The sequence below is a fragment of the Vigna radiata genome, chromosome 1 (genome assembly GCF_000741045.1).
Source record: "Vigna radiata var. radiata cultivar VC1973A chromosome 1, Vradiata_ver6, whole genome shotgun sequence".
Lineage (NCBI taxonomy): Eukaryota > Viridiplantae > Streptophyta > Magnoliopsida > Fabales > Fabaceae > Vigna > Vigna radiata.
This window is the reverse complement of record NC_028351.1, coordinates 27896580-27909415: the sequence shown is the minus strand read 5'-3', so window position 1 is coordinate 27909415 and position 12836 is coordinate 27896580. Positions and strand designations below refer to the sequence as shown.

General features: G+C 30.6%; 1 protein-coding gene across 1 annotated transcript in view; it reads right to left on the bottom strand.

Moving 5' to 3' along the window:
- Positions 1-12397: 12397 nt before the first annotated feature.
- The window catches only part of LOC106760575 (dirigent protein 25-like), a 2799-nt gene continuing 2360 nt past the window's right edge, over positions 12398-12836 (bottom strand). Inside the window, exon 2 of the mRNA XM_014643998.2 lies at positions 12398-12834. Within this exon, the coding sequence (XP_014499484.1) occupies positions 12461-12834 (374 nt within the window). The 3' untranslated portion in view covers positions 12398-12460. The remainder of the gene's footprint in view (positions 12835-12836) is intronic.

Here is a 12836-nt window from a genome sequence, read left to right as displayed (position 1 = left end):
TTTTACACTAGTGTTAATAGATTTCTGTAATTCAAATTTTATTCTTTGTTTTTTTAGGGGTTATTGTTTAGAGAGATTTGTTTTTTAATTCAAAATTACGATTACTCTATTACTATTTACAACAAGTAGGAATAAAAATAACAAATAAAAAATACAAGAATTTATTAAAATAAAAAAATATTTATCTTTTTATTTATTTCAAAAAACTTAACAACATTTAAAAAGAGAGTAAAGTGGGAAAAAGTGACCTCCCAAAATAAATTTAAACTCACGTTGATTCTTATCAACTTGTACAAATCTACAATTCCAAAATGAACAGTGTTGAACACATATCTACCAGTATATTAAGATCATAATCTGATATTCAAAACTCTGACAGCTCAAACAAAAAACTATAAAGGATCTGTCATAAAATTGGTGCATGAATTCTTTTCTTGTTTGAAAAAGATATATCTTTCAGGAGTTTTGCAAATACTTACATAATACTATCTATATAAACAAAATCCTCTTATGGTCAAAAAGTAAATAAAATATTTACTTTTAGGTTAAATAGATCCACTGGTCCCTATTTTTGTTGGTTTTCTTCAATTAGGTCCCCGTTTTTTAAAAATGATTAATTTGATCCCTGAATTGGAAAAAGTAAACCAATCAAGGACATTCCGTTAACTTTTCTAAACGGCGTTAAAAATCTTCTTTATTGACAATAGTAGCTGTCATTTTATAAACAGGTGACACATAACGTATATAACACGTGGACTTAAATTATTTTATGCATAATTTTTCTTCATTCTTTCAGTATTATGAAACAATCATTTGGTGGATCAATGTACATAATGAGAAATTAGTAATAAAAAAATTACATGATTTCCCAATTGAATTTAAAAAATTAGCATCCTTTGTAACATATTAAACACAACGAGGATATCTCCAAAGAAACCACTCACACCAGACAACCACAACAACAATAGAGTAAAAACCATTCACATTCCATTAATAAATCATACAAAACCAGAACAAGCAAAAATGCAGAGATAAAATTCATACACTATAACCCTAAACCACAACAAGAAATGACTCACACCAAACAAAATTGTCAGTTGTGAAGTTCAAAACTCCCTAGATCTGGCTAACATCATATTCAACACTCACAATTACACCTTCTCCTCTGGCGGCTTTGATTTAGAAACAAGACTGAAAAGGGAGAGACACGGTATTGTAGCTGGCGTGTCGGTGATGGCGAGCGAGCTGGCGATGGAAAGAGGTAAGGAAACGGCTTGGCGACGCAGCAGCGAGGAGGCAGCGAGCTCAAGAGGAGGAGGTCTGGTGGAGATTGAAGTTGCTGGGCTGTGATGGTTGACGAAGGAGAAGAAAAATTGTGGAATACTGACTATGTTGATGGAGCACGACCAATTTCCCCAAACCTAAAACCATTTTAATTAGGTCAGATCAGTTTTTCCAATTTTCCCAATTTATCTTTACTTAAACTTAAACCACAGTATTTTTTTAATTTTATTCTTTAACAAATAAAAATAGTAACCATGTCATAAAATGGTTAAGTGCCACCCGTTTACAAATGACAGCTATTATTACCAACAAAGAAGATTTTTAACACCGTTTAGGATAATTAACAGAATGTCCTTGATTGAGTTACTTTTTCCAATTCAGGGACCAAATTGATCATTTTTAAAAAACGGGAACCTAATTGAAAAAAACCAACAAAAATAGGGACCACTGGATCTATTTAACCTTACTTTTATTAAATTAATATAAATACATTATTGTATACTGTAAATAAAAATCTTAACATTGTTTCATTCTCAAATGTAGGTGTAGATTTTACTGTAATTTTTTGTTCAATATTGATAGCTTTTTGGTCTTAAAGAGAGTGTTTTCTCATAAATCTAAACTTCTGTAAAAGAAAAAAAAACCAAGAAAAAGACTGAATTTATCCTATCATTAGGGTCTCCCACCTTCTTCCAACTTTCACACAAGGGATAAAACAGCATATTCTCTCAGTTTGATGCCAGTTACCAAGAAAAACTAAAAGCTAAACTTTTCTCTCCTAAAGGCAAAGTGGTCCCACGGAAGAAATGTAAAGGTTTTACCAAGACAGGATATCTTACTATAACATTTGTAACAATTGTAATTCACAAGTCAGATGAAAAAAAGTATCAATTGAGTCATAATAATTTTGCAATAACATACATAAAGAATAAACTGTTCATGTTAGATTTATATAATATTTAGCTTTATCCTCACAGTAGAATAGGGGAAATAAATTAGTAATTATTATTGTCATGCCTTGGAAAATACTGAAATCCATGAGAAATTCAGAATACAAGTTAGAAATACCTTACAATAAAATTAGGTTACCAGAAAGAAGATCAAAAGGTTACATTGACAAAATGCTTTTAATGTTGTATGAATGTGTGCATTGATTAATGAGTTAATATTTGTTGTGAGATGCAACAAATATGTATTCATTTATGGCCTTTACTTGAATCAATAATGCAGCAATTGCATAATTTACACAGTAAATGATTGAAGATCACCCACAATAAAAATAAATACAAAATGAAACATAATAAATACAAATATTTATAAAGAACCAAAATTCAAATATAAATTTTAATTTGTTTAATTATTTAATATATTAACTAATTTATCAACGTCAAAAAATAAAAAAATAAAGTTAAAATTTATTTGCATATCAAATATCAAATTGCAATGACAGATCCTTTGATACCAAGATCAAGTTTTAGAACGAAAATTCAACAGAGAAGCAAGTACAACAAGTAAAGTCAGTGGCTAGCACCATAGGAAAGACTATGTTTTGGGTTTGTAGGAACTTAGTAATGCATTGAAGAAGAGCATTGGCCAAAAGACTTGGAATCAAATATCTGGCATATAGTTTTAGCAACTTTTTTGTTTTGATGAAAAAGCACAAGAATAGACTCTAAGTATACCCACATAATGGACACTGGTATAATAGCAAAGATAAAAACCACCATGGCTCCTTGGGTGTGCACACCAAGCATGTGATACTGCTTTGCTCCATATGCTTGACCACAAAATGTGTCCAATGCACACTTGATAGACCCATCTAAGCAAATTGAACCATCAACATTAGTCAAAAGCATGTGTATAAAAATCATATATACAATATTAAACATGTGTGCTATTTGATAATAAGGAGTTATTCATTCTATTAAATCAAATTGAAAGGTAATAAATTTGAATTAATAATGTAAAGTATTTAAGTGTGAAATTATAAGTTTATCAGGCAAAAATATTAATATGAACAATATATATAAAAATATATCTATAAACCTATTATATTAAAGTTTTAGGTTAAAAAATGTTATCTATATAAACAACTTCCCCAAACAACACAATACTATCTATATAAACAAAATCCTCTTATGGTCAAAAAGTAAACAAAATATTTACTTTTATTAAATTGATATAAATACATTATTATATAACATTAACTTTATCTATAAAAATTTACGGTTACGAATAGTTAATAAATCTTAACATTGTTTTTTCTGATAAATTTAAACTTCTGTAAAANATTTACGGTTACGAATAGTTAATAAATCTTAACATTGTTTTTTCTGATAAATTTAAACTTCTGTAAAAGATAAAAAAAAAAAAAAAAAAAAAAAACCAAGAAAAGGCATGATTTTTTGAAACGTCACGTTCACGTTGTTGAGTTGGAAAATGAGTAAAGAAAAAAAAAGTATAACACTTCTAAAAAGATAGACGCATTTAGGTAGTGTGTATATCAGCTTGGTCCCCATTTCCTTTTGCTCTTATAGCAGTCTTATTTGCTTGAAAAATCAAGATATTACACTATCAGAAAAAAAAGAAGTTATTCCTTGACCTTATAAAATAATTTTACATTGTTATTTAATTACAAAGAACTATTCATGCTGAAGTTATTGACTTTTTTATACTATTTTGCTCTAAAAATCATATCAATAGATACATAATTGCATGACTGTTAAACTGTTAGTTAGTGCATAAACATTAAATTCTTATAACGTATATTATTTCTAAGATTCAAATTTGAAGGCAAAACTGAGTAGAAGACAGGAGAACTTTACTTCTTTATCCCTATTGGTGTTTAAGGTGACTGCAAGAAAACACAGCACTTGTATGCTGAGTACAAGTACAATCCCTAACAAGAGCCCCTTTTGGGTTTTAAACTAATATCAATTTAAAAGCATTAGGTTCAATTGAACAAGTTTAATACTAAAAAATATGGTAAAAGATGTGGGTTAAATCTTACTTACCACTCCCTTCATGTGGAGGACAAAAGCTAAAAGGATTGAAAAGGGAACTCTAACAAGATAATATGATCCAAGATTGACAAATGCACCAACTTCTGCCAGCCACATCCTCTGGCTATACCTTTTAATTTCACAGCCCAAAGAATTAGCCATGGCCAAGTTCATGCAGGGATTTAATATAAAGTCTTCATGTCAATGGCATGCCGATGCTAATGCCTCTTTTTTTAGGCCATTGATAAAGTGGAATTCATTTTCCACCTCATAAGTCTCGGTAACAGTCTTAAGAAATCATGCATAAAAGATAATTTTGATGCAAACTTTGATAGAATATTTGTTTGTTGTTTACCTCTGACATGTATCCTTTAGATAACAGCTGAGGCACTAAAAGTAGATTCCATGTTTAATAACTAAGATTGGAGAGAAGTTGTATTGAGATTTGAGAAGAATGGCATGAAACATTAAGGCAGCTGATTAAATGATACGAGACTTATTACGTTTTATCTGTTGAGACAATTTAGACTTAGTTCCTGTTATGCTTTTAGTGTCGTTTTCTTATCATAATTGAATTTTCGGTCAGTAATTCACTTAACAATGATGATTACAGAATTCCAACTTCACTTGCAAATGGAGAATAGTGCTAAAAGAAACTTCAGAATTGCATCTAAGTTGTCTTTTTGTTAGAAGTGGAGTTTAAGCCTAATTCAACCCCACAAAACCAGTTTGTAGGGTGAGGTTTGCACCCACTTATATACACTTAAATGGCCTTATCTCTAGTCGATGTGAGACGTCCAACACTTTTATCTATTTATTTTGTAAGGGAAATCGTGTCTCTTAAAATCCATGGTGTTTTTATTGAATACCTGAGAATGTTGTTTGAATTGAATCTACAAAGACAAGGCTTTCAAGAATTTGTGTCACAAGACAGAGGAGAAATTACAACGTCTTATAAACATTGGTTAGTCATATTATAAGTCACAAGGAATAGAAGTGATATTTTTCAAGGCATTATATATTTGACGATGGAGAAGAACATTATTAAGTAGTTTGATTGCAAGTTGCTATACATTTATGGAAGTCAATTTTTGTTGAAAGAGGGATACCAAATCATTCCAAACCATGAGTATTGAGGGAACGGCAAGCCTGAAAAATTGAGGAATATTATGCAAGGATTTCCTTGAGAAGCCAGTCCAAGTGATTTTGCCGGAAGAGGAGAGCCTGATGTAAAGTGCTAGTAGCATTTTGTTAAGCCAATTTGAAATGCAAAATGCAATGGCAGCTTCCATGATGCCAAGTCTAAGCTTAAGAATGAAAAGCAAGGAGAGAAGGATATGTATTAAGGTAGTGAAAATATCTATACGTAAGAGATTATTTGTTAATGTTGAATTAGGATGAGATCAAAAGTAGAAAATATGATTGAGAAGAAATTAGACGGGGTTACAGATAGGGCTGAGAAAAATAACTGATGTACTGTACTGCAGTTAACTGTACTATATTGTACTAAAAATAACTGATCCATTTCTAGTAACAGTTCAGTATACTATCTTATGCTTCAGTTTTTAAAAACTGAACTTAACTGTAAGAACTGTATCTACTCTTACATCTTCTCAAAATTCAGTTCAATTGTTTCATCTTGTCAAGAAAACTTTATTTAATAATAAAATATTAATAAAAATAACTGTTCACATAAAAAAATAATAATTAATTTTTTAAGACAACTTTTTTATCACAAAATTTATATTTTTAACAATAAAAATAAAAAATGTAATTTATATTTTTATATTTTTTAAGTTATATAAATAAATAAATATATATATATATATATATACATACATATATTTATATTTTTTTATTAATAAAATAAATAAATAAAAAATAAAATAAAATAATTTTGAATAATAAAAATATATATAAATAAAATAGAAAATAATAGGTTTAATACCTATTTTGGTCCCTCCTTTGGGAGGGTTTGTTCAAAGTGGTCCCTCCTTTTTTAAAAAGTTCACTTAAGTCCCACGTTTTGCAAAAACTGTTCAAAGTGGTCCTTTTCGCTAACGGCGTTAAGTTCATTAACGGCAGACGTGCCAGGTGTCTAACATCTGCTGATTTGGCATTGTTAATTGTTTTAAAAAATATATATATAATGCTGAGGTGGAAATTAAAATAATTAGGGTAAAATAATGATAGCATTAGGGTCAGAAGTGATTGGGGTAATTAGGTTAGGGTAATTCGAATTGGGGTAATTCGAATTGGATTGGGATTGGGAGGTTCGTGATTGAAACTGAGGTGAGGTTAGGGTTCGTGGTTCCTGAGCGCGATTGAATGCGAAGATCAGAAGATCGAATTTGGGTTCGTTGTTGGTGAAGGTTCGTGGTTCGTGTGGTTCGTGAAGGGAGGTTCGTCGGAAGAAAACCGATCGGAAGAAAACCCAATCTGAATCCCCAATTCGGAAGAAAATCCCCAATTTTGACACCTAGGACCAATGTTGATGCTGCTGGTCTCTTGGAAAATTATGATGTTTACTCGGTTGTCATATATCATATGGTGGAACTGATTTTCTGATTGAAATGCATTTGTGCCCACACTTTTTTTTTAATTTAAAATTTAAGGTGGTGTTTTTATAATAAAACGTAAGATACAGGATGAACACAGAAAACGTGTTTTAAAACCAGATTACCCTAAATATTTTTGTTTGTTTTCATTATTGATTTGGGATTCTGTTTGGTATCACTTGTTTTCCTTTTGCCTTCATTAACCAGGAGCACATGATGGGTGGTAGTATTTTAAACCAGTTTGTGATTTAAGCATTTAACTAATCAATATTTTTTTTCTGCTTTGTCCCTGGTAGAACTAGGATCCATGAAAGGGAAAGATGACAGTGCGACAAAATCAGTGAAAGGGAGGAGGGTTCAGTTTTCTGGTTCTAGGGTTCTTAGGATTCAGATTGGGGATTTTTTTCCATTTTAGATTTCCAGAAACAATTGAGGTTCTTAATGAGATTTTTAATTAATTACCCCTCAATTAACTCCAAATTCAATTTTTAATTTAAACCTAATTTTATTAAATTCCACGTCACAATTAATTATTTTTTTTAAACACACAACAGTGCCAGCACAACCAAAACATTACACCTCAACCAATATTAGCCACATGGCAACTGTGCCGTTAAGAAAGTTAACGCCGTTAGCAAAAAGGACCATTTTGAACAATTTTTGCAAAAAGTAGGACTTAAGTGAACTTTTGAAAAAAGGAGGGACCACTTTGAACAAACCCTCCCAAAGGAGGGACCAAAATAAATATTAAACCAAAATAATAATATTAAATAATTAAAAATCAATTTATTAGACAGTTATGAATAAAATAAAATAAATATTAATATAAATTTCAATTAAAAAGAATATGTATTGTTATACTATTTAGTTTAAAAATTAGTACAATTCAGTTTAAAATTAGTATAGTTACTAGTTCAGTTCAGTTTATATTGTAGTTTAGTTAAAATTAGTGTAGTTTACAATTTAGTTAATAGTTCAGTTAGTGTAATTTACAATTCAGTTAATAGTTTAATTCTGTTAGTGTAGTTTACAGTTCAGTTAATAGTTCAATTAAAAAGAATATGTATTGTTATACTATTTAGTTTAAAAATTAGTACAATTCAGTTTAAAATTAGTATAGTTACTAGTTCAATTCAGTTTATATTGTAGATTAGTTAAAATTAGTGTAGTTTACAATTTAGTTAATAGTTCAGTTAGTGTAATTTACAATTCAGTTAATAGTTTAGTTCAGTTAGTGCAATTTACAGTTCAGTTAATAGTTCAGTTAGTGTAGTTTACAATTCAGTTAATAGTTCAGTTCAGTTCATACTGTAATTTAGTACAATTCATTATAGTTCAGTTCAGTTTGATAAAAAAAAAACAATTCAGTGCAGTTGGTCTTTACAGTTCAGTTCAGTTTGATAAAACAAAAAATAATTCAGTTCGATTTGCCTACCCCTAGTTATAGAAGCAGCTGGCTAAGGAATGAGCACACAAAGCTAGTAGAAGGATTGTTAAATTATTCAATTTGACAAATAAAAGAAAAATCTCCTTAATATATATTTCCTGGTGACTCATAGAATAAACTAAATCTAATAAAATTATTAATAAGATGTATTATAACATAAGGAATATATTGAGATAGACTCCATAGATATCCCAACACCAGATGGAGCAGGTGAAAGTTTTAATATATGCAAAAAGAACAAATTGATACTGTGAGGGCTTCTAGGTGGAAGATATATGGAGAACACTAAAATGGGAAAACAAAAAACATTCTAATACTAATTTTGATTATATTCCATATTTAGCATTGATCCTTGACAAATTAAATATTTGGATTATGGATTAAAAAATATGAAATAGAAATTGAAACTGAATTTATTTGAATAAAAACACAACAAATGGTAAGAAAATGGAAAAAAGATGTCACTTATTCAAAAATAGAATCCAACTCTGTCATTGTTTTCTTTTTCATTAAAACCATAGAATCAAGCTCAATGGATTAGCATTTTCTAAATGAAGTTGAATATATTTCACTTTATTTCGGTATTCTTAATCATTAATTAATCTCAATCTCCATTTTGTTTTTAGTTTTAAATTTTAATGTTATAAAAAAAAATTCTTATTTTAAAGTGTCTAAGATCCTTATTTTTCTAATCCATAAAATGGATTCAAACGTAAAGGACGTTTTGGACTACTCTCATTTTTCTATTTTTAAGTTTCTAAGATGCTTAATTTTTCTAACCCATAAAAGTGGATTCAAACGTCCATTCAAGGATTTTTGGACTACTCTCATTTTCTTTTTTGAAATGTCTAATGCTCAATTTTTCTTTTTTAAAATTTATAAGATTCTTAATTTTTCTAAACCTTAAAATGGATTAAAAAATGATTAATATATGATTCGATAAGAACCAGAAATATCTTAATTTGAACTAATTTTCATTTTCATTTTTTAAAATGTCTTGCTTAATTTTGTAAGCTATAATAACTTATTTTTTGAAATGTTTTCCCATGTTGTCATTAATTTTTAACCCACAACAAAATTAGGAAAACCAACCATTTGCTTTTTCTTTTTTTTTTTCTTTTGTATTTTTTGATGAACTAATTTTCTAATGCATAATGGACAAGATTTTAAGATTTTTTTGAAAGTTTTATTTTTCCTCACTATGTATATTAGTGTGGTTAACTTTCTTACCCATAGATTAAAACCTAGGAGAGAAGATTATATAACACTAAAATTCAATCATCTTCTCATTCACAAAAAAGCCAAATTAAACGAAATTTAGATATATCATAGAGTTTTAGAAAGCGACAGCCCGTGATGTCACTGAATCTCATCTTTCCAACTTTTCCAAATTACAACTCTTTCTCTCTCTCCCTCAAATTTGTCTCTGGATGGGTTCTTCCTTTTCAATTAAGGTTCTTGTTTCTTGCATCTTGTAGGATAGGTCCCAATTTTCCTAGTTAGATTCGGACTCACAATTCCTTAATTCAATTAGATATATTTGATAATGGATTGAATGATTTCGTACCAGAATAGTTTTTGAATTGATTATATTGTTCAAAACATGCTTCTAGAACTAATTATAAATAATATAATCAAATATCCTTTAATATAGTATCTTATAAATCAATTTTATAAAAGATTTTATAAGAGGTTTTTAAAATATTTGTATATTCCCATGTATTTGCTGAAAATATTTCAATTCATTAAATCTCCGTTTTTATAGGAGAAAACTACCCTATTTGAAAATACGAAATGAATTTTTTTTTAATAAGTGGGTAAACAAGAGTGGAATGATTTTGTTAATGTTTATTATGATGCAAGAGGCAATGAAATAATTTCCTTATCTCTTATTCTTGATTAATTTTACAAAATTTCGACACCTACTATTACAAAAGAAATGTAAATGTAGAATGTTTCTATGGATATTTTGTGGGACCGAGACACTAACCTTTTCTTACGTGTCTTCTTTGCTAGCGAATGCTTGAGTAGTCTAAGCCGCTCACCTTCCTTCAACTTTGACCGCTTGGTTGCCTTTAATCTGGATCGCTCGGTAGACTTCTTGACGAGGAGGGGGGAGGTACCTGCAAAAGACACTCCGACCCTCAAGTTAGGAGCAGTTTTGGGAATTGTGTATCACAATTGTATGTTTGTTTGAGTTGGATCAAACGTTAGTAGTATGGAGTGGAGTGTGAGTAGTAGTGTGATTAGAAGATGATTAGAAGGTACCTAGCTTGTGGCCCCGACTCTCTATTTATAATTTTTCATGGACCTTGAACTGATATAAGCCCAATAAAATATAATATAAACAGAATATAATATAAACAGACTTCCCTGAAAATATGGTTAGTTGTTAAATATCTTTAAATAAATAGTCTTGATTATCCTTTGATTATTTTATATCTTTAATAAGATATATAGTAACCACTCGACCCTGACATCTTACTGTACATAGTATGTTCTTGAGTTACTAAAGAAAGAATAATCTCATACAATAAGAATATGAGGAGTTTAAGATATTTCAATGAGAAAATATTTATAATGTATATAAATTATTCACTCACATAGTGAATTACTTATATAACATTGAGAAAGAAGTTCAACATAAAGGATAAGTACATTCAATGCATAACAATATATTAACTAGTATGACATTTCTCTTTTAAAATACCTGATTCATATATCATATAGAGATCACTATACAATTCATTACATCCTATTAGCATTCTTTCATTCTCATAGAACTATCATCATGAATAATAATTCTTCACCTGATTCTCCTTACTTCAAACCATACTTTAATATAAAAATTAACAAAGTCGTTCAACAATCTCAATCACTAACTTAGCAAGCTATCTTTAGTAAAATACTCACTCAATGACTAAATGATTCATCCAATGAGTAGAGTACTAGAACTAAATGTAGATAAATGTGTTCAACAAGAACAAACTCACCCAATGACAAATATTCTTCTAACATTTTGTCAAAATTGAATTTGGCTTTCACTTGGTGAGGGTTATAACTCACCCAGCAAGCAAATTTCCTCTAACTCTCTATCAAACATGAATTAGACACTCATACAATGAGAATTTGACTTGCCCAACAAGTCTGCATAAGCCAGACACAAAAATGTTACCACACAAGTTGTACACCTTAGCCTAAATAAGAGTTTTCCTTCTACAATTATAAACAGAAACAATTTAATCAAAATGACTCATTAGAAACTAAATATATCATTCCACCATCTCAACAAAACCCGAGATCGAATTACCTAATTCAACATAGATACAGTTAATCAATCAATTTTCATTCAATCAATCAAATCAACAATTGTAAATAACAACTTCAAGAATCAATTCACATACACTACAGGAAATGCGCTAATTACCGAGGGGTATTTACCGGCGGCCTGTTGTCCTTCGGTAAAAATTTGGTGAAATAATTTACCGAGGGCTTTCAACCCTCGGTAATGTCCATGATATATTGGGTTTCCTTCCTCCAATTTCAGAAATCCCATACCCCCAATTTCAGAAATCCCCTGCCCTCGTCTCTCTCGCGATTGCCATCAGAAGTTGATTGCGTTCTTGGGAGGTAGAATTTGCTTGCCATAAGTCGTTCTAGTGTAAGGGTTCTGACGGTGAGGTGTGTTCGGTGGTGGCTGGTGGTTTGCAGTTTGGATGGGTAGGCTTCGTGACGTTTGCGACAGGGTGGTGGGTCATGGTGGCTCGCATTTACGCCAGTGGTGGTTGGTCGTGGAGGTTGGCTTCAGGACGACGTAGGGCTGGTGGTCTGCAGAGTGTGGCATTGTGAAGCATTTAGCTGTTGGTGGGTCGTGGAGGTTGCTTCAGGACGACGTAGGGGTGGTGGTCTGCAGAGTGTGGCATCGTCATTTTGAGGTTAGTTGATTCCCTTGTTCTTTCTGATGAGTTTTAGTAACAAGAAGTTTCTAATATTGACGTACAGAACAATATGATTGAGGACCGATGAATTTAGTGTTTGAAAAAATCATTTTGGTTGAAATTCACCTATGTTTTGTGTGTAGATTTTGTCATATTATATCTCAATACTAAAGAGAAAACATATGCTTCATTGATTTTCATAACATTTATGTACTTTATAGATGCTTATAATTAACTAAGGTACACATCAAACAAGAGGAACTTTGAACTTGTNACTTTTCNATCTTTAGAACTAGATCCTACTCTGTGCACAACCTTAACTNCANCAAAGCCATTAGCATCATAGTACTTCCCAGTGCCTCCAATAACAGCAACATGTGACTCAAACACATCACTCTTGTGCACTCCAAAAAGTCTCAGTCCATCCTCATACCCACCCTTCAAGAAACTTGCTGTAATAGCCACCATGTGGCTACTTCCATCCTCAGAGCTAACTACATACACTCCTTCTGCTTTTCCAACATTTTGCAGTTCATTTCCATCACTTTCAACCAGTTCCTCATCTATTGATGTTACTGATCCATACTCCAGCTCTTGAAGTGTTGCT